The sequence below is a fragment of the Salvelinus namaycush genome, chromosome 24 (genome assembly GCF_016432855.1).
Source record: "Salvelinus namaycush isolate Seneca chromosome 24, SaNama_1.0, whole genome shotgun sequence".
NCBI lineage: Eukaryota > Metazoa > Chordata > Actinopteri > Salmoniformes > Salmonidae > Salvelinus > Salvelinus namaycush.
The window spans coordinates 2522745-2546313 of NC_052330.1; the positions used below are offsets into that span (position 1 = coordinate 2522745).

The following is a 23569-nucleotide window of genomic DNA, read 5'->3' on the forward strand; positions in this document are numbered from 1 at the left end:
ACCATTTTGTCCATGTCATTTTAAACACCTGTGCCTACTACAGCAAAGCTCCATCCACATTTGACTTCCTGTTAATCAGAGCCTTCCCAGCATGCTTTGCTCTTGTACTCACCGGTCACCCTTTTGTTTGCGATTCTTCTGGGGCGTGGCCTTCCCTTTGGGTCTCCTCTCGCTGCCCACGCACGGTCCCCCGCCCGGCCCCGTCACCCGCAGGCACTCCAGGCCCTTGGAGGACTTCTTAAAGGTGAACTCCACCTGCTCGCCCTCCTTCAGGCTGCGGAAGCCCTCCATCACCAGCTTACTCTGTGGAGGAAAAAATAAACAGACCACCCCTTTAAAAATGCTCCCCTTTTACCATAGAATTTGAATGACAGAAAATCGCCTTTTAAAAGATACTGAACTATAACCATGTAATTACATTTAGACCCAGACAACCCCTTTAAAAAAAACGCTGCACTGTTACAATGAATGATTTTTGGACTGGCATAAAGATATGCCTTATTCAGAGCAAACCTTCAGAATGTCAATTGAGTATTTCATTCCTGTCATAGCCGTTAAATGTCTTACAAAAAATGTTATTCAATCGGAAAATCAGTAGCTTTTATTTTTTACGATTAGACAAATCGTAACCAAACGTAACAGAGGGAACCAAACACACCCGCACAGCATGACATGCTTTAATACAGTTGAAAGAGTGTGAGAGTAAGCCAACAGTATGCAGGCCTATAAAGAGCTACTCAAACAACATAGATGGAGGGAATGAAGAGAGAGAGAGGGGGGGGAGAACAGAAGACACAAGGGAAGAATAAGAATGGAGAGAGTCAAACAATAGAGAGAATATGAAAATGGAGGACGGAGCGAGAACAGTACAAAGAGAAAAGTGAAGACATGTAAGAGAGAAATGTGGACATTTGAGTGACAGAAAGAAGAGAGAAGGCTGAATTATTGTATACCCAGAATACAGTCCGGTAGAAAGGATACTGTTTCGGTTAGATTTCCTAAGTCATTTACAACAGTGCAAACGTCGCATTTGTTTCTCTACGGTGAACAACATACAAATATGTAAGACTAAGGCAAAACAAGAGTGTAATAACGGTAAAGAATAAATGTAGGAGTCTGAGTAAGATAAGAGTATGAATAAACCATGAGGGTTAATTAATGAAAAACTAATTCTGTGTTTCTCAAAAATATAATAGGTAGAATGCAATTGCTTTGTAAATCTGGCCCAATGTATAGTCTTTTTTTATGAACCTTTCATACCAATGTTATTAATTAAACATTACCCTTGGAAACAAATAGAAAATAATGGGGGAAATGAAAGATGCATTGCAGTCAGTACCTTTTTGTTTTATATACGGATTTAAAGGTATTTATTTGCTATATAAAAAAAAAAGAATCTATACACACAAAACATTGTTTTATGCTCGTATAATGCTATTTTATTACTATATAATCAACTTTTCCCGTTAGAATTAAGATAGTCAAAACAAAGCTATTTAAAAATGCTTCAATATATTCATGAATTAAATCTTGCATACCCTGAACCTTTCTAAATGTAAAGTGTGATATGTATAGAAGAATCAACATCAATTAATTCACTACATACAGACAGACAGACAGTACCAGTCAAAGGTTTGAACACACCTACTCATTCCATAGTTTTTCTATAGTTTTTCTATTTTCTACATTGTACAATATTAGTGAAGACATCACAACTATGAAATAACACATACGGAATCATGTAGTAACCAAAAAAATTGTATTTTTCAAATAGCCACCCTTTGCCTTGATGACAGCTTTGCACACTCTTGGCATATTCTACAATGTAGAAAATAGTAAAAAAAAAAAAAGAGAGAAAACCCCTTGAACGAGTAGCTGTTCTAAAACGGTTGCCCGGTAGTGTATATTTTGTATTTGTGATTTTTCAAAGTAGCCACCCTTTGCCTTGATGACAGCTTTGCACACTCTTGGCATTCTCTCAACCAGCTTCATGAGGTAGTCACCTGGAATGCATTTCAATTAACAGGTGTGCCTTGTTAAATTGACACACACTGACGCGAGCGGTGTGGTCAGCATGCGAGTGTGTGTGTAAAATACCCTCCTCTCAAGTGTCCTGGCGGGTGTCTTGCCCTCTCATGCTTTCTCATTCTCTTTCTGACCGTGCCCTCCTGACCTCTGTGTGTAAACTGAAACCAGGCAAGACACCCGCCAGGACACTTGAGAGGAGGGTATTTTACACACACACTCACATGCTGACCACACCGCTCGCATCGGTGTGGTCAGCATGTGAGTGTGTGTCAATTTAACAAGGCACACCTGTTAATTGAAAGGGAGGAAACGTAAAACACCAAATAATGCATGCAGTGCAGAATTAGGACGATACCCGCTAATGATCAAAATCCAGAAAATAGCCGTTAAATTCTACAACCACCTAAAAGGAAGCAATTCCCAAACCTTCCATAACAAAGTCATCACCTACAGAGAGATAAACGTGGAAAATAGTCCCCTAAGAAAGCTGGTCCTTATCTTTTTGTTTTCTCGTGATTTGGTTGGGTCTAATTGTGTTCCTGTCCTGTGGGCTCTGTGGGTTCTGTTTCTGTTTGTGAACAGAGCCCCAGGACAGGAACACAATTAGACCCAACCAAATCATGAGAAAACCAAAAGATTACTTGACACATTGGAAAGAATTAACAAAAAAAACAGAACAAACTGGAATGTTATTTGGCCCTAAACAGAGAGTACCTGACCACTGTGACTGACCCAAGATTAAGGAAAGGGTTGACTATGTACAGACTCAGTGAGCATAGCCTTCCTACTGAGAGGCCACCGCAAGTGTATACATTGAGCAGTATAATAAGAGTTTGGTAGCAGCAGTTGTGATGTGTGAAGCAGTTCATTCGGAAAAGTATTCAGACCCCTTCACTTTTTCCATTTTGTTATGTTACAGCCTTGTTCTAAAATGGATTCAATATTTTTTCCCCTCAATCTACACATAATAACCCATAATGACAAAGAAAAAAAAATCTTACTTTTTTTGCAAATGTATAAATAAATAAAAAATGAAATATCACATTGACATAAGTATTCAGACCCTTTACTCAGTACTGTGTTGAAGCACTTTTGGCAGCGATTACAGCCTCAAGTCTTCTTGGGTATGACGCTACAAGCTTGGCACACCTGTATTTGGGGAGTTTCTCCCATTCTTCTCTGCAGATCCTCTCAAGCTAGGTCAGGTTGGATGGGGAGCATCACTGCACAGCTATTTTCAGGTCTCTCTAGAGATGGTAAAACTTTGCCCCAGTCAGAGGTCCTGAGGGCTCTGGAGCAAGTTTTCATCAAGGATCTCTCTGTACTTTGCTCTGTTCATCTTTCCCTCGATCCTGACTAGTCTCCCAGTCTCCGCCGCTGAAAAACATCCCCACAGCATGATGCTGCCATCACCATGCTTCACCGTAGGGATGGTGCCAGGTTTCCTCCAGATGTGACGCTTGGCATTCAGGCCAAAGAGTTCAATCTTGGTTTCATCAGACCAGAAAATGTGTGTGTGTGTCTGTGTGTGTGTGTGAGTGTGTGCATGTGTGCTAAGGTGCAGAGAATCAGAGCAGGTGGTCAGTCCAGTTCAAGCGCAGTGGTCTAAGGCACTGCATCTCAGTGCTAGACGCGTCACTACAGACACCCTGGTTCGAATCCAGGCTGTATCACAACCGGCCGTGATTGGGAGTCCCATAGGGCGGCGCACAATTGGCCCGGCGTCGTCCCGGTTTGGCTGGTGTAGGCCGTCATTGTGAATAAGAATTTGTTCTTAACTGACCTACCTAGTTAAATAAAGGTTAAATAAATATATATATATATGGAAAAAAAATCTCATGCTCTGATACTGTCTACCCAATGGTAAGGGAGAGAACTGCTTGTAGCTGGGGTGTGTGGGGTCCTTGATGATGCTGTGGCCTTCCTCAGGCATCGTTTTGAGTAGATGTCCTGGATGGGTGGGAGCACGGTCCCAGTGATGTACTCGGCCAACTTCATCACCCGCTGGACGCCCTTGCGGTTGTGGACGGTGCAATTCCCGTGACTGGCCGTGATGAAACCGGTCAGGATGATCTCGACGCAGCGGTATTATTTGGAGAGGACCAAGGGTGGCATGACGAATTTCTTCAGCCGCCTGAGGAAGTAGAGACGCTGTTGCACCCTCTTGACAAGAGTGGTGATGTTGTTGCTCTATGACAAGTCCTCCGTGATGTGGATGCCTAGGAACTTAAAACTTGTGACTCCCTCTACTGCAGACCCTTTGATGTGGATCGGGGCATGTTCAATCAGAGACTGATATTTCCATCATATTACACAGACCCACAAAGAATTTGAAAACAAATCCAATTTTGATAAACTCCCGTATCTATTAGGTGAAACACCAGTGTGCCTCACAGCAGCAAGATTTGTGACCAGTTGCCACAAGAAAAGAGCAACCAGTGAAGCACAAACAGCTTTGTAAATTCAATTCAAAAGGGCTTTCCCATGCCAATAAAGCCCTTTGAATTGAATGAGAGAGAGCGAGAGAGTAATGAAGAGAGAGAGAAAGCGAGAGAGAGAAAGCGAGAGAAAGAAAGCGAGAGAGAGAGAGAGAGAAAGCGAGAGAGAGAAAGCGAGAGAGCAAGAGAGAGAAAGCGAGAAAGCGAGCGAGAGAGGACAGAACAGAGAGTTTAAAGTTGTATGGTCAAGTACAGGGAAATAAATGCCTTTCTTGCAAGCTCTTTCCCAACAATTTATTTTTTATTTTATTTAACTAGGCAAGTCAGTTAAGCACAAATTCCTATTTACAATGACGGCCTACGAAAAGGCAAAGGCCTCCTGCGGGGACATGGGCTGGGATAAAAAATAAAAATATAGGACAAAACACACATTACAACAAGCTACAGTTGAAGTTGGAAGTTTACACGCACCTTAGCCAAATACATTTAAACTCAGTTTTCCACAATTCCTGATATTTAATCCGAGTAAAAATTCCCTGTTTTAGGTCAGTTAAGATCGCCACTTTATTTTAAGAATGTGAAATGTCAGAATAATAGTAGAGAGAATGATTTATTTCAGCTTTTATTTATTTCATCACATTCCCAGTGGGTCAGAAGTTTACATACACTCAATTAGTATTTGGTAGCATTGTCTTTAAATTGTTTAACTTGAGTCAAAACGTTTTGTGTAGCCTTCCACAAGCTTCCCACAATAAGTTGGTTGAATTTTGGGCCTTTCCTCCTGACCGCTGGTGTAAGTGAGTCAGGTTTGTAGGCCTCCTTGCTCGCACATTCTTTTTCAGTTCTGCCCACACATTTTCTATAGGATTGAGGTCAGGGCTTTGTGATGGCCACTCTAATACCTTGACTTTGTTGTCCTTAAGCCATTTTTACACAACTTTGGAAGTATGCTTGGGGTCATTGTCCATTTGGAAGACCCATTTGCGACCAAGCTTTAACTTCCTGACTGATGTCTTGAGATATTGCTTCAATATATCCACATCATTTTCATTCCTCATGATGCCATTTACTTTGTGAAGTGCACCAGTCCCTCCTGCAGCAAAGCACAACATGATGCTGCCACCCCCGTGCTTCACGGTTGGGATGGTGTTCTTTGGCTTGCAAGCCTCCCCCTTTTTCCTCCTAAAATAACGATGGTCATTATGGCCAAACAGTTCTATTTTGTTTCATTAGACCAGAGGAAATTTATCCAAAAAGTACGATCTTTGTCCCCATCTGCAGTTGCAAACTGTAGTCTTGCTTTTTATGGCGGTTTTGGAGCAGTGGCTTCTTCCTTGCTGAGCGGCCTTTCAGGTTATGTCGATATAGGACTCGTTTTACTGTGGATATTGATACTTTTGTACCTGTTTCCAGCATCTGGAAACAGATCAGAGGGGGTTTGATCAGAGGGGGTTTCCAGCATCTTCACATGGTCCTTTGCTGTTGTTCTGGGATTGATTTGCACTTTTCGCACCAAAGTACGTGGAGTTTATACTTGCGTACTATTGTTTGTACAGATGAATGTGGTACCTTCAGGCATTTGGAAATTGCTCTTAAAGATGAACCAGACTTGTGGAGATCTACACATTTTCTTCTGAGGTCGTGGCTTTTTTCTTTTAATTTTCCCATGATGTCAAGCAAAGAGGCAGTGAGTTGAAATACATCCACAGGTACACCTCCAATTGACTCAAATGATGTCAATTAGCCTATCAGAAGCTTCTAAAGCCATGACATCATTTTCTGGAATTTTCTAAGCTGTTTAAAGGCACAGTCAACTTAGTGTATGTAAACTTCTGACCCACTGGAATTGTGATACAGTGAATTATAAGTGAAATAATCTGTCTGTAAAAGTAGATGTCCTAACCAATTTGCCAAAACTATAGTTTGTTAACAAGAAATTTGTGGAGTGTTTGAAAAATGAGTTTGAATGACTCCAACCTAAGTGTATGTAAACTTCCGACTTCAACTGTAGATACTGTGTGTATAGGACTAGGCATCAAGATATATGATAAACTGAAAGAACCGTCTATGGCTTGGGTGGCTGGAGTCTTTAACAATTTTCCGGGCCTTCATTTCACACCTCCTGATATAGAGGTCCTGGGTGGCAGGGAGCTCGGCCCAGGTGATGTACTGGGCTGTCCGCACCACCCTCTATAGTTCCATGCGAGTGAGGGCGGTGCAGTTGCCATACCAAGTGATGCAGCCAGTCAAGATGCTCTCAATGATGCAGCTGTAGAACTTTTTGAGGATTTGAGGGCCCATGACAAATCTTTTCAACCTTCTTAGGGGGAAGAGGTGCTGTCGCACCTTCTTCACAACTGTGTGCGTTGTGGGTAGACCATTTTAAGTCCTTAGTGATTTGGACACCGAGGAAGTTGAAGCTGTTAACCCGCTCTACTACAGCCCTGTCGATGTGGATGGGGGCGTGCTCACCTCCATTTCCTATAGTCCACGATCAGCTCCTTAGTCTTATTGACGTTGAGGGAGAGGTTGTTGTCCTGGCACCACACTGCCAGGTCACTGGCCTCCACCCTATAGGCTGTCTCATTGTCGCTGGTGATCAGGGAGTACAGGAGGGGACTAAGCACATATCCCTGAGGGGACCCCCTGTTAAGGGTCTGCATGGCGGAAGTTACGTTGCCAACCCTCAAGACCTGGGGTCGCCCCGTCAGGAAGTCCAGGATCCAGCTGCAGAGGGAGGTGTTTAGTCCCAGGGTCTCAAGCTTGGTGAAGAACTTGGAGGGGACTATGGTGTTGAATGCTGGGCTATAATCAATGAACAGCCTTCTCACATCGGTATACCTCTCATTTAGGTGGGTGAGGGCAGTGTGGAATGCAATTGAGATCGCATCATCTGTGGATCTGTTGGGGCGGTAATAGTTGAGTGAGAGAGAAAGAGAGAGCGAGAGAGAGAGAGAACAAAAATGGAGGAGTTGCCTGGAACAGGGTGGTGGTGTGCACGAGAGGGAGAAGGGGAGGAGATAAAGAGAGCAATGGGGGGGACAGGGAGGGTGTGAGCCCATGGAAATGCCGCCAGCGCATTCTATTCAGCTCCAATGGAGGAGCAACTCCTGACCAGGCCCAGGAAGGACGAGGCGCGATCTGGAACAAAACCCCCATTTGATTAGGAGCCCCGCAGGTCAGCTCCAGAAATCCCTGGGTCAGGGGCAGAAACCCCCCTCCCCCCACAGAGAGAGGACCCACTGACAGGGAGGGAGGCAGAGAGCACACCAGCCAACCAATCCCCCACACTCCTCCCAATTGCCTGTCTGTCCTGAGAACAACCCGTGTAATATAGCCAGCTCCACATTCAAATGAAATCGTCCTCTTCTTCCCTCCAATAACTTTCTCCCCAAGTTTCTGTAAAAGAGATTGTGCTCTCTGCCAACATACCTGGTAAAAGAATGATGAAAAATAAATCAACGAAAACATCACTCTGCAACAGATCATACACACACTGATAAACACACTCAGACCAAATCCTGATTATTTGTAGGTGTTTGTGCTTATTATGCTTATAAGCCTACGTTCAGAATGTGTGTGTGTGTGTGTGTGCGTGTGTGTGACCTGAGATGGAGGCCGCAATCAATGAACCCAGCAGCCTGGATCAAAATAGCCTTTCCTCTTCATCATCGTCATCACCAGTCACAGCAATCGATCCAGGAAGTGGAACGAGAGGAGAGTGAGAGAAGAGGATATGAAGACCTCCTGCTCCTCTTGTCTCACCATGGTGACGCATGGCTGTGTGAGTGTTCATCATTGGATGGAGCTACTGGTCGGAGCGGAGCAGCATAGTGGAAGCAGTGTGTGTGTGTGTGTGTGTGTGTGTGTGTGTGTGTGTGTGTGTGTGTGTGTGTGTGTGTGTGTGTGTGTGTGTGTGGTGGAGGAGGGCTAGGAGCTGGGTGACGACATTAAGTAGCTTTTTACACACAGGAAATGCTAAGTGGACAAAGCTGGCCCCGATCGTCACAGATGGATATGACCCAACAGGATGCATATAAACCAAAGAAGAAGAGGTGGGAAAAAAACACCAGAGCGAACCACCAACAAAGCCAAAAGCTCACTGCACTGACACCCCTCGCCCTCCTCCGCACGTTTTCATTACAGCCCCTAACCCCTGACCTCTACCCAACCCCCCATCAAACAATAAAGAGTGTTCCCGTTTCCCCTCTGCCCAAACTAACAACAGCCCTGGTTATGGACCGGACAAATGTTTGATCAGAGGGGGTTGGTGGGCACTAGATCATTCTGCTAAGGGTTTATCGAAAGGAAGGAAATGAACCTAGGTTAGGTGGCTGGGGAGAAAGAACACAGTAGTAGTAGTAGTGGGGCGAAAATCTGAATTCACTTCATTGAAAATAGGAGACATAAAATAACGGCAAAAAGCAATGGTCAGCATTGAAAATAGAGTTGCATTTGTTTTGGCTTCTCAATTGTCATGTAAATCGCCCACTGTTCAAAAACTGGAGGATGGATGGATGGAGCTGGAGAAATAGAATCCCTAACACCACTGAAAAAACATCTTTTTTTTTGTTTCTCACTTCTAACAAAAGCAAACACGAGTGTGTGTATTATAGCATGCAACAGAAAATGTTTTGCAATAGAAAATTAAAATGAGTGTTTCATATTGGACAAGTCCAGGTAGTCGTTCTGTGTTTCAGTCAGTTTTCTTCGATGCGGTGCCCAATGAACATGACCCTGATCTAAACGTGTCTACAAATCAAATTTAATACAAGTGGCATTTCAATTCAGAATCATGCTAAATGTCAAGCTAAAGATATATCTGTAATAGTAAAGGAATACAATTACACCAATTAAATGTGGTTTTATACATTGTTTGTCGCTAAAAGGTTGCTCTTCCATAACGATTCGCCGGCCTGGCTACCTTGTGTACGTACATATACAAACTGCAGTTCAGATATTTCTAAACCGTATTCTTCAAAAAATAAAAAAGTATTGCTAACATGGTACCTGTAGCTCTCCTTTAAATTCAGACAATATTTTGTTTCATTGACTACACTTTGTCTTCGTAAAACAAAGCTCAATGCCATCGGTATATAAACTAAGATGATCAATGTTCACAATTAAACTTGGAAGTAACCAGAATTAAACCTACTGCTGGATTCATAAAACAGACTTTAGACCAGGGGTGTCAAACTAATTTTGCCAGGGGGGGGGTCACATTCGTTCCTCAACGAAGTCCGGAGGTCCACACTGAAATTGTTTACTATTTCCTTACCATCAAAATTAGGTTTTAGAAACAAGTTCCCTATTGTCAAATGAAGTTTCAGACCAACTATTGAACATTTACTGGTTTGATCTTTCTACACACAATTATACAAGTTGTGGATTATGTTTAATTATCTTATCATTAATTATCTTATCATTTGTTTCCATATTTTTCCTATTTCTACAAAAAGAAACAAGTCTGCCTTATTTCCTCCAGATGAGTTGAGATCATAATCATAAAGACTTGTGGTCAATGCTTGCTAAATGCTAGCTAAATACTAGCTAAATGCTAGGTAAATACTAGTTAAATGCTAGGTAAATACTAGCTAAATGCTAGGTAAATACTAGTTAAATGCGAGGTAAATACTAGCTAAATGCTAGGTAAATACTAGCTAAATGCTAGGTAAATACTAGGTCAATGCTAGGTAAATACTAGGTAGATACTAGCTAAATGCTAGGTGAATGCTAGTGAAATGTTAGCTAAATGCTAATTTGGTTGCTTTAAAACAGCATTTCGTACTCAGGTTCAACAACAAGTAAATATAGGATCAAAACTCATTAGAAATACATGCTACTAATAACTTATATCATAATGTTATCCTGTAAACAAACGACAGGCATTAAAAAATGGGAAAATGTCACAAACAAGATCCATCTGCTACTGTGTTGCTATTTGCTAACTAAGGTAACTAACAGTTTGTTGTGCCACTTTCTTTCCATTAAAAAATGTATCAACAAAAACAACCAACAGTAAAAAAAAACTAGAATAATTAAAACATTGAGGGAAATGCAACTTGACAATGACAAATCAACCAAGAGTTTTTGATCCAGGGTCTTAGGTCATTGAGAACAAAGAGTCTTTCATACTGTCTAAATAAAAGCTGAAATAAAACAGACCTTATCTAGAAGCAAATAAACTGAACAAGTAAAACAAAAATGTTTTCCCTGAAATAAGACACTAAACTTCATACAACTTCACAGAAACACACAAAACAGTTACATAAAAAATGCATTCAAATCCACCAAGCTTCTTCAGAAGCAATGCCAAAACCAAACCCGTTGTTGCTCTAGACAATACCAAGAAAACAGATCACCCACCAAAAGTGGGATCGTTCTATTCTACGTGTCTGTTTGTCATGTCAATGGAAAGAAACATTTCTAGCACCACTTCTACTTTAATTCACACAATCTACCTTTCAAATGACCAATCCCATTCCCCATATATGGACGGGAAGTCACATGACCGCTCCACTTTCTTCTTCTGCAGTTTTTAAGCATTGAAGTAAAGATGGGGAGGTGGGTCTGTGGCAGGGACTGGGCAGGGGTAGGGCTTGCATGCCAAATGGAGACACAGGCCAGAGGTTCATCTCAATGGCCTCTCGAGTGGCACAGCGGTCTAAGGCACTGCATCGCGGTCTAAGGCGATGCCATTGACATCAACCTCTGGCCTGTGAGGCATCACTACAGACCTGGGTTCGTACCCATGCTGTATCACAACCGGCCTCGATCGGGAGTTCCATAGGGCAGCGCACAATTGGCCCAGCATCGTCCGGGATAGGGGAGGGTTTGGCTAGGGGGGCTTTAAAGTAGGCCGTCATTGTAAATAAGACTTTGTTCTTAACTTGCCTAGTTAAATAAAGTTTCAATAAAAATACATTTAAAAATAAATCTCACTAGGGGCCCACTTTAACACACAACATACACATGCATGCATACACACAAAACCAAAAATCTCCAAGTGCTCAGATATTATTACGGACTGGACCTGCTGGCAAGAACATAAAAAAGCAACTGAAAAATACATCCACTCGTGCAAACAAACAAACACACACACACACACACACACACACACACACACTTGGAGGTTTCTGATGGAGGGATAGGGCCAGTGCAGCAGTACACAATGTTTAATGTTTTCAGACCACAAGCAGAGGGAGAACAGCAAATGTCATCTTTTAAAGACGTTCTTCCAACAAACAAACAAAAATGCCTGAGGATGGGGAAACCCCCACATCCACCCCCAGGCGAAAAACAGAAACACACACACACACACACACACACACACACACACACACACACACACACACACACACACACACACACACACACACACACACACACACACACACACACACACACACACACACACACACACACACACCAGGTACAAAAGAGACTTGTGGGTAAATAGCAATGGGTTGATTGATGTGCCAGCTAAACATCCAAGTGAGAAAATGTGAGGTGCTCAAGCAACACACACACAGAATAGTCCTACATTTAATCTCCAAAAGAGGAAATGCATTAATGTAATTCATCATAAATCCTCACTGGTGAAATAAACAAACAAACGGAATAAAAATGTGTCATGGTGCGGGTGCGACGTTGGCACAAGGTAGTAGTAGTGGTCATTTGGAGAAGCACGCACACACACACACTGGAAGTGATCGGACGGGAACCCCCCTGATGTCTGGCCCCCTCGGGAAGATTTCTCTGGGGTCAAGATGGGACCAGCTCATTATTTCTTTCTTTCTCCCTCTCTTTTTTTTTCTCTGTCCCTCTACATACTCGGTCTCCTTCGTTTATACCTCTCCCTCTCTTTTTTCTTCTCTACCTCCCTCTCGCTCTTTCTCTATACCTCTCTCTCTCCCCCTCTCCCTTTTTGTATCTTTCCTTATCTCAAGCTCTTTATCGCTCATTCTTTTCTACCTACTCTCTTTTTGTTCCTCTCTCTCTTTTCCCGTCTGTACCTATCTTTCTTCTTCTCTACCTCTCTACACCTCCTCTCGCTTTCCTTCCTTTTCTACCTCTTTATATCCTTCTCTTTCCTCTTTCTCTCTCTCCCCCGCTCTCTTTGCCTCTTTCTTATTCTCTACCTCTAACTCTCTACCTCCTCTCTACTACTCTATCGCTCTCCCTCTCCCTCCCTACCTCCCTCTTCTAATCTAATTCCCCATCACTAATTTATCCCTCTTCTAATCTACTTCCCCATCACAAATGTATTTCCTACCACTCTCCTGTTTTCTTTTTCCCCACCCCTCCGTCCCTCTCCCCACTCTTCCTTCCCTTGCCCGCTGCCTCATTTGCTTCTCCAAACCCCTCCTCTTTCCCTCTTCTGCGTAACCTCTCCTCTCTCTCCCTCTCACTACCTTTCTTACTCCCGTCCTCCCAATCGCCTCTCTTCCGCCATTCTCTCTTTCCCTGTCCTCTCTCTTCTTTCCTAACCTCCCTCTTTAGTCTCTAGCTCTCATTTATTTTCTCTCTCTCTCTTTCTCCTCCCCTCCCCCCTCCCCCTCCCATTATCTCAAGAATTCCTGCATGCATAGAAAATTATCACACATTGTCACAAACTGGAGCCCAATCTGAATCTTGCACTCAAATGCTCATTTTTCTCTGGGACAAAAAGTGTCTTTATCTTTGGAGAAAATATTTACAAATGGTACAATCTTCCCAAGCAGCGAGCAACAGAAATACCCCATAACAGGAAAGTAAGTATGTGTGTGTGTGTCAGCTCTCCAACCTTTGAGGCTACGTCATATAACTGATCAGGCATGTCTGCAACTGAAAAGCAAGCATACATGGCCCCCCAATCAACCCAACCACAAGGTTACATTCCAAACTTAGATAGGTTTTTATGCATTCAAACGAAAAATTGTCCCATCAATAAACTTTTCAGTAATATAGTTGTTTTGTGCACTGACCACAGTGAGGTAGGGGGCCTGTTCTGGACCGTGCACATCTGCGAGGCACCTTCAGCTTGCATGAATGGCTTGCATGAAATTGTGCTTTAATCGTTGAGTGATAACCTGTGTTGTACATTGTGTTTTACTGGAATAAAAGTAAGCTACCGGAGACCCAACTTATCTGACAATACCTGCTAAACAGGGCTTATAATATATTTTACTTTGATTGTTCAGGTTCACCATCACCAACAGTTTTGGTAGTTTTGCTTTAAACAAATCCGTGTATATGGTCATTTTTAGATATACACGGTAAAGTTGATCATTTCATAATGAGCAATCCCTTTTGTGAGGCGCACTGCGTGGCCGAAGCAAGAGGAGTAAGGAAGATCTCTACGTAAAAATTTCCAAATGGTAAAAATCAAATGATAGGGTGAAATCCAAAGTTGTGCTATATATTCATTGGCTATGTCATAGCTACATTTGTACAAATATAAATATTGATATATTGACTAGTCAAACACTTAATCTGCAAAAATGACAAGTTCATTTGTGGGTGATGGTTATTTCAGAGACAAATTGGGGAGACAAAAAACAGGCTACATTGCACCCCCTAATCTGATAGTGGGAGATGCCTCTCTTATGGCTCAGCTCAGGCGCCTACATTGTACATACACATAATTTACACACAAACACACACACACATCTACTGACAGAAGTCAGCTCAGACCGATCCAGCTCAGAGAAGCCCAGCTCATGAGCTCCATCATCATCAGATATGAATTTTGAATGGAAAATGTATGCGTTTATGCAACAAATGTTAGAGCATCGAATAGTATCGCATCGAACCGAATCATTTCAAGCTAAAACGGATCGTTCCTGTGTATAGTATCAGAGCCCATGTATCTAGATGTGTGTTGTGTTGAATCGTCTTGAAAGGGAAGATGCACATCCCTACTGAATTGACTATTTCATTGGTAGCTGATGATTTACATTTGAAAGACTACACTGTCATCATCACCAACATCATTACAGCAGTTATTCCCACATTATGAATGAGCACGTGTATTCCTCTAAATTGAAAATCAGACACATTTATAAGAAAAGCACGTATTATTATTCTCATTATCAGCGTTATAACGATTGCTATTACTATGAGACCATGCACATTTCTAACAAAAGACAATAGAATTCTGCAGGATGGAGCGTCCGTATAAACACAACGATTGGTATTGCTATCTTATGAATATAAGTAGCCTATTCTTCAAAAATCGTGAACGTTTATAAGAAAGGGCCCAATATAATTCTGTAGGGGTTTATCAACATTAGAACAATAGTTATTATTATGTCATGAATGTGTGTATTCCTCTACATTTAGATCATGAAAGTTTTAAAGAAATGTCTACATCTAAATCTGTACCATAGAGATACAAGAGCCTATAATGCATAGGCCTATTAATAGCCCAATGATGTTCTATTTACTTCTGTGCTCAGGCCCAGGCTAAGAAACTGCATGCCAGACAATGTTTATTTGACTTCAGCAGGGCTCTCTCTCTCTAAGCACACATCTTTGGCAAGGAGGAAGCTCGCAAGGCTAAAGTAGGTACATCTGATGTATCCACTAATGAATACGATTGATTCGAAATTCTCGACCTATTCTGCTCATTTGGATTTCCTCTGCAAAGGAAGATATAGTACACTGCATGAACAACGTGGTGTGTTGTCTTCTACTGCGCTGCAAGTTATGTCTTTCGGTTGTTTCTTAACATACATGTTCTCTGCTGAAATATCAACAGGACACACGAACACACAGTACACGAAAAGAAAATACGATATGCCAGCATGGCGCTCTAATCATTTGAATATTATTAGGGAGACAATAGAAATAATTGATCGTTGAACCAATAATTTAACCCGTATGCAAATAGTGAAATACATTTTAAGACTTGGGAGTTCCTTTTTCATAGCATATTTTGCTGCCACGTGAAAAAAGCTAGTGATGATGGAAGTAGCCAACAACAACAACAACAACAACAACAAGGAAACGTGTTCACCCAAATTCACCGCGAGACCTCGATGGTGGCAGCTACAGCTTTAAGCATAGCAGCTTAAAGCTGCGCAATTCATCACTGTAAACTCTCTTGTTACTCACTCGTGTTTGACAGATGTTTTCAAGACTTCGGGTCGGGGCCGTGCTAGGCGCCTACATCTTTGAACCAGAATGTTCTCTCCCAGTTCAATAAAATAACTTCCCGTGAGACCACAATAGCAGCACCTCCACCGCCAAACCGTGTGGGAAAATAAGATGGTGAAAATGACTACTCCCTTCTGGTTTCTCCTCGAGTCTTTAAAAGCGACTTTATTGGACGGTAAAAAAAAAAGCTATTTAACGGCAACAGAATCAGCTGAAAATATGGCTAGGTTATTAGAATATGAACTCTACACACCCAAATGATCTATGTTATAACTTTCGACGAAGCAATTGTACGAGTACTCAAATGACAGCGTTTTGCACTTACTGTCAACAAAAACAAAACACGTTGTTCCTAGACTGAGTGTGATGTTTCTTTCTGTTCCATTCTGTTTATTTATATTTTCTTGTAGGCTACTTACTCAAAGTATTTGAGCACGTTTTCCGATATGGTGGGCCATCAACCATAATCTCCCTGTCCACGAGGCAATAGAAAAACGACAAAACGACAAACTGTCATACTAGTGGTGTTCTCCCTCCACGAAGTTCAAGGGGAAGTGAACGAGGGAACGTGTCACTTTAAGGAAACCCACAGCACGTTTTGCCATATACATGCTAGGGAAACGTCATGATGATTCAAAGTAACACACTTGAACTACCAATCATTAAGGGATACAAATGTTGCAACCAACACTGGCCAAAGAATGTGTCACTATTTCGCATTAACACGTGTCGTTATTGCCACGCATGGACACAGGTTAATAAAACGAATTTGTAGAATTAAAATCCAGTAATTACTCTTTTAGAAAGGATAGGCCTGTGCTGCTTGACCTAGCCTATTGAAACATTACTTATCATTAGGCTATAACGTAGTCTATGGGATGGAGGATTGCGCCAAAGAGGGAGATGCCCAATGCCCACAACCCAAGCTCATAGCAGCACAACATCAACGTGGAAGATTTCTCTCGTTCGGCGGAACTTACTTGGTGGACAAATACGTCCAGAGGGAGGTCTAGGGGGCTCCCCTCGCTGCTGGTCATTGATATAAATCCGAACCCCATTCGAACATTGAACCACTTGCAGTGGCCTGCTCCCGACAGAGGCTGGGGCAGAATCCGCTCTTCCTGCTCCGCTGATTTGGCGGTGTATTCTGCGCCACCTTTAACCGCCCCTCCTAAAAGTCAAATGAAAGTAGTTAGCTAAATATAGTATGTATTGATAAACAGGTGTAGAAGGCGCCCAAGTAGGCTATTTTCCCTATAGTCGTGCGCGCGTATAGTAGGCCTAGTAGTTGCCCATAAACAACTTTTATGGAGCCCGGTTTGTTGAAAATCCCCATCACTGGACGATGTGTGAGGTTCGTCTTTACTCGAATTCTCCCCGCATGGTAGAATGTTTCGAACATAAACGCAAAGCTGGGTAAAATAGGCTACTTGTGGGGATTTCTAACTACACAACGGTCAGCGATTTGCAATTGGTCGCTTTGCCTTTGCAAATGCATGCTCAACGTTTAAAAAAAAAATGTTTTATTCTGGAGCATATTTGCGTGCATCTACCATGCTTAACCAGCATTGTATGAAACTCAAAGGGCAGGTGTAGGCTACACACATGGTTCACCATGCAAGCCCCAGTTGGGCAGAATACGCTCTTTACCGTTGACAAACTGCTCCAACAAGATCCCAAGGCATATTTTCACATGGAAATAATCGTGGGCGGTACATAACATATAGGATCTATAACAATAGTCCTTCGCAGATTCCCTCAATACCATCAGAAGAAAAAGTAAGCGCAAAAAAAATAGAAAATAATTGCAGAATAACCTTCGGCCATGTTTCCCCGCGGACCCTCTCTTCCAAAGTCCCAATCGAAAAGCTTCCTCTGCGAAAACGGGTTATAATAGTCACCATTAATCCGACATCCTCTATTCCAGCGGTCACAAATTTAGCTCGCATGGTAGTGCGTGCTTTCCCTCTTGATATTTTGTCATGTCTCTCCTTCAATCCCGTCCACACTCAATCCACTTCGAGCGCTTGCACTCGCTCGTTCCTTTTCTCATCCGCTCGCATTGCTGGCTGTGCCTCTGGACACGTGACTTTGTCAATGACATGCTTTCTTGCTGCTAATTTCAGTACGGATCCAGGGAAGGGAGTGCGGGGAGGGGAGGAGAGTGCAGCGAGGGAAACGGACTCGGAACCGATTATAAGGTCCCAGTGGTCAGTTGTGTCCTCACAATAACACACTTTTATAAAAGGATGGACACGGTCACATACCCATTATCTTACAGAAACATTTTACAACTTCGGTTGAGAGTCGTGTGAATGGCAGTAGGTAGTCCACTTTGCAATGGTCAGCCTTGTTTTCAACTCCTCAATGCCAATTTTAATAGCCAAATCAACCATTTCTAAAATGTCATATTTGATTAACAGCAGCTAAATGCACTACATTGGAAATATAAAGACTGAAAAAAAAGATTTACGCAAACAAACATCTGGTGCAGTAAATATTAAATCTGTTATTCTGCTTCTTTTATAGGACTATATTACTTTCTTTTTCCTACGTTTCTGAGCTCGATTCGGTGGGTCACATGTGGTAAAATAGCCCTAATCATTATGAGATTGGGAATTGAGGGGTTTATTTGAATTTATAGATTACAATTGTTTGTTGAACATAATTCATTGCTGCATTTACTAAAATTGTCAATTCATTCGTTAAACATATCGCCAAATAATAACCTAAAGATTGTATTCATTAACCTTTGAGTAAATAGAATTTTCCATATGCATTTGATGAAAACGTATTTACGCCTACATTGAGTTCATGTTCACATGACCAGCCCCATATTCCTCCTTCTCTTGCACAAACTAGTAGGTTTAGGCTATGACTTCAATTACAAATCTAGCAGATTTATTTGGTTAACTTTAAGTGGTACACGTATGGTTATAAAGGCCTGATACGCTGTCAAGATTTCCATTGATAAAACTGAAGGGTGGGTAGCATGTGTGGTCCTTCAGGACAAATCAAACAATGGACAACATCCGCATAAACATAGCTGCAGGAACCAGGGGTGTTGAGGGTGCTGAAAATCGGGAAAAATATATATATAATTTAAGATTTTTTTAAATCACAAAAGTAGTGCACTGGGCCTTTACTAGTATTAGTGGACCGATGTAGACTTCTGTACATCTGTAGGGCAGGCAAAACATCTCTGCTTTACCAAAAAAGGTAGTTTAATTAAGAACAGTATCTTTCAGAAATCAATAGTTGGAATTGTAAGAGTTGTTGCCCTGTCCCTTTCTCTTTGATTGTCATTTTCATTTAACCTTCATTTTAGCTAGGCAAGTCAGTTAACAACACATTCCTATTTACAATGATGGCCTACCGGGAACAGTGGAAGTTATGGGCAAAGACAAAACATCCACACCAAATGAAATGTTTTCCTTTATCAAATTACATGGATAACAACCACTTTTTGTGCAGTATTAATTTACCATCCTTACATGTAAATGTGCATTACTGTATTCGAGGCTCATCTAGGTTTGTACCTGTAGACGTTCTACCACCCTGAAGAAAAACAATGCACACAATACAGTAATTGAGTACATTGAGACATCAAGTGGGTTGTGATGATGTGATGTGGTTTCAATTCCCACTGGGACCAGTATGAAAAAGTATGAAAATGCATGTACTCATTACTGTAAATTGCTCTGGATAAGAATGTCAACTGAAATGGAAAGGAATGAAAAGACCATTTCAGTTTCCACATAGAAATAAGTTCAATTTGCAAAGTATTTCAAGAAACTAGAAAACATATATCAAGCAAGTTTTTTGTATATTCCACAAGTATTATCATAATAACTGTTTTGTACAGATAATTATCAGACTCAAGTTACAAATACTGGTAAACACTCCAATACATTTAGTTTTAAAAAGAGGGGTACTGGGAGGGGTGCGCTGGGCCTTTACTAGTCCTGTATTAGCTGACCAATATAGACCTCTTCAGCAAAACAAAAGAAAATCGCAGCACCCCTACCCCCAAACGAGTTCCCGCGGCTATGCGCAGTAGGTTATGCCTACGAGAGTATGGCTGGAAACATGAGTCTGATGTATCGCACACGAACTATCAATGTATCAGCTCTTTGTCAACATCCAGTCGCAAAACTGTCAAAGGGGAAAAACACGTTGGGAAGGAATGAATCAACAACAACCCACCCCCACCCACCCACCCAGCAGCAAAGCAACACCAAAGAGCCCACCCTCCGGAATTCATGAGTTTACCTCATACCTCCAACAAAGACCGGCCCTGCCCAACCCCCGCGCAAATTCTCTGTTTTGAAGATGCGGTGAGGAGGGCTCCACAGTGGCCACAAAAATGATGGTTTGGGTCACAGGGCCGGTCAACGGTGTCAGATGTTATCGACTCACTCATATCCTGGGAAGGGCTTTTTTCTGACCGAACAGAGCTATGTTTGGTGCTTTTCCAATGAGACTTAACCCCACACCAGTGGGCCGCCAGTGTTTTATATTAAGTAAGCTATAGTGTAATCGTGTTTCCATCAGGAGTGTGACACGAAAGACATGTGGCGATCAGAATCAACACCCCTGCATCATTCAAGACTGTTGATTTGTGAGGTGTTAAAGTTCACAGTTGGCCATTGTGATGTAAATGGTAGCTGAAAGTTAGAGGAGGTCCGCCGGAGCCGTGGCACGCTGAGCCACGGGTGCCGGCCCATGTAGATGGAAACAGAAACGTCTGAGCCTTTAGGGTAAAACACTGGGGTAAATCCTCCTTTGAAATGCAGTAATCATCCACAAGCGTAGGCTATTAGGACTACTGGCAATGTATTTTAGGCTATTCTTTGAAGGCTAAAATAATAACATTCTGATTCTGTATGGTTCACATTCTCTGCTAAGGCCAAAATTATAAAAGCGTTGATGCTGTATAAAAAAAGTCGAAACGTAATCTGTAGATTCTGTCGGTTTTGTCTATATTCTGTCTGTATATTCTTATTGTTGTCAGCACAATTTCGCCAGATCAAATTCCTAGTAGGCTACGTGTAAATGTTATTGGCGAATAAAGTTGATTCTGATTCCAACCTCATAATAAAGGCCTATGAACATAAACACATGCAGTGATTAATAAGTGACTAAACTAATTAAGTCAATTGGAAAATAAGAATGTCATCTCAATTATTGATTAGCCTAAAACCAAACCAACTGATCAAACGTGATCAGATCCTCACAATAATACAGCTTAATGCCACTTTCACAGACGTTAAACAATTCCAAATCGAGATTCCAGAGCTTTTTCAATAGCAACATCCCCAACCACAGATTTGGTGGACTCCTTCACCCTAGCCAACGTCACCCAACCCCCCACATCTCACGAACCAAGCTCCCGAAAGGAAGTTTGCCTCCTCTCTACCCTGCATTTCTGTCAATAGAGTTCAAAGGGCTAATTCAGTTCGTCTCTCATTTCTTTTAGTGCGGGGGGGTTTATTTCGACGTTTTAACTCGTGCATTCCAGCCAGCAATCCCTCTTTTTTTTTTATATCCACTGCTAGGAAAAACGAAACATTGTTGACATAGCCATGGGTCAGGCCAGGCCATGCTGTTGGAAAGGACATGTGTGTTGGGGAGTCTAACAGCATTTTACAAGCAAACAGGTACATGTTTTATGCTTATTTATTAATTTAACGTGTTTAGAACAAACCAGCTTAACCAGGAGTTTATTTCAACCACGGTGTACTTTACTTGTGTCTACTAGGGAAACATTGAAATCAATTGTATGCACATTTTTACTTGATTTCGCGAAAGAAAGTTACTTTATTATTTACTTCGTTAAGAGACATTTATAATTAACGAACATTTTAAGGATAAGGATTGTTTAATGCCCATAGATGGACATGTGGGTGTCTTTGTTTGAGCATACCAACAAGGCAACCCTGGCTATTTAGACTAAATAAAATGGTTTTAAAAGCACTTTTCGTTCTGATAAGAGTCATTTATTTGAAATGCAATCAAATGTAGCCTAACTATTTCCTGTAATGGGGTTTAAGACTATAATTTAAGCAAATGATCTTTGAATAAATGATTAAATTGTAGGCATCAACAATTCAAATCGACGTAGGCCTACATAATAAACAAATAAGGATACTTATTCAAAGGATTTAACAGATAAATATGGCTAACGCCCAAAATGTTTTCAAGAGATATCTGAAAAACCACATTGACAAATCCATTCTAGAAAGTGGTATGAACTAAAACGATACATTTTCCGTTGATCTGATTTGTTGATTTAATGTTTTTTATTCAACGACATATGCTGCTTTTTGGTTTTAAAAATAGAAACATTTGAACACAAAATGTGAACACAAAGCCTACAAATATCGAATGACACATCAGTGACGTCAGAGGGTAGCGTGAGCGAGATGCGCTTCTCTCTGCTCCGGCAATAAACACGCAAGTTGCTCACAAAGCCAAACAATACACCAACAACCAGCATAGGAGGACAACTAAGAATAGCGCCTTGTTTCTTCACGAATTCTCGTCATTTTAGTGGGAAAATGTCATTTATTAAGATGTTTTTTTCTATGGTCGCGTTTGCTTAGAAATGGGCTAAATTATGTTGTCTTGTTTAATCTTAATATTTGTTCATTCACTCAGGAACCTAACAAATACGCCGAATGAATATATATATATTGTTTTTTAAACTGGGTTGAACCGGAACATAGTTTGATTTGAAAATATAGGCCTAATACATAAACTATCTGATATAGGCCTACCCAATAATGTATCCTGTTTTCTAGTTCCCTTAAACAATAAATACAATGTGAAGTAACCTATAGGCGAACTTATTGTAAAAGAGGACGATGGAATGGAACGCAATTTCCGAATGGTGGCAATATCGACAGCATTGAGAGTCTGATAATAGACTACACCCAACTGTTGCTGCGGTGAACAGGTGTTGTTGTCACCATGCAATCCTTCCTTATACTGCGGAGACATCTAGCCAAGCATTGTTCTACAAATGTATAGTCTGAAAGATCCTTCACTAACCTGTGAGCCACGGTAGAGCCATTGTTATCCTCGTCCTTCTCTGTTCTCAGACCTGCTGCTGTGGGTGGAGATAACCAACAAATGAACCCGTCGTTCTGATCGAATGTCATGTCCACTTGATTTTATTGTAAGTGTGACCTAATGAAACTGTCAAAGTCACACGCGCACTGGATACAGCCGAAAAGTTCAAGCATGCAAATCGACTACCATTACCGGCATATTTACAAAGTCATTATGTTTATCGGCCAGTTGGTGGTAGATTATTCACCGCGCGGATATACGCAGATTTTCCACGGCTGAATATTTTATAATGACAGTGTAACATAAGCGGACCATAGGTTTGTCTGGATTTGTCACCAAGGAAAAACAGATTGCTGACAGACAGTGTAAGAGTGGTCCATAGTCTTACAAATATTTTGTAGTGGGCCTAATAAATAAATGAGCGTTATGTTTTCTATTATTTTACACTACCTCATATTTATGAGGACGAAAGAAAAACAGTAGCCTAATTAATGTTGATTTCTCAAAACATTTGCAATATGCTACTGTGGTTGGTTTTAGATAACACATAGACTTCTACTATTTTGTTACGAAAAAAGAGAGGGTAATGTAGAGCTTGGAATGGAGGGACATGCAGAACGGTTTACGCAAATTGATACCCATTTAATGAATTGACATTTTCCATATTGTTTATATTGTTATAATCAGTAATCATAATTAGGCTATAGCCTATATTGCTCAATTATGATATCGCCTGCTAGAGAAACGTTGCCTTTTCAAATATGGGGTGGCACAGGTTTTGCACCCGGACTAGTAAAAATGGTGGTCTAGCCCGGCTGGCCAGTGTCCAAAATCTATCCCATTATATCAATGGCAAAGCATTTGTCAAAGCACTAGATGTGAGGACCTTT

General features: G+C 41.4%; 1 protein-coding gene across 1 annotated transcript in view; it reads right to left on the bottom strand.

Moving 5' to 3' along the window:
- The window catches only part of LOC120019557 (protein lin-28 homolog A-like), a 34091-nt gene extending 16659 nt beyond the window's left edge, over positions 1-17432 (bottom strand). Inside the window, exons 1-3 of the mRNA XM_038962859.1 lie at positions 17423-17432; positions 16586-16776; positions 113-303 (exon numbers count right to left, since the gene is read on the bottom strand). Of these exons, the coding sequence (XP_038818787.1) occupies positions 113-303; positions 16586-16776; positions 17423-17432 (392 nt within the window). The remainder of the gene's footprint in view (positions 1-112; positions 304-16585; positions 16777-17422) is intronic.
- Positions 17433-23569: the final 6137 nt, after the last annotated feature.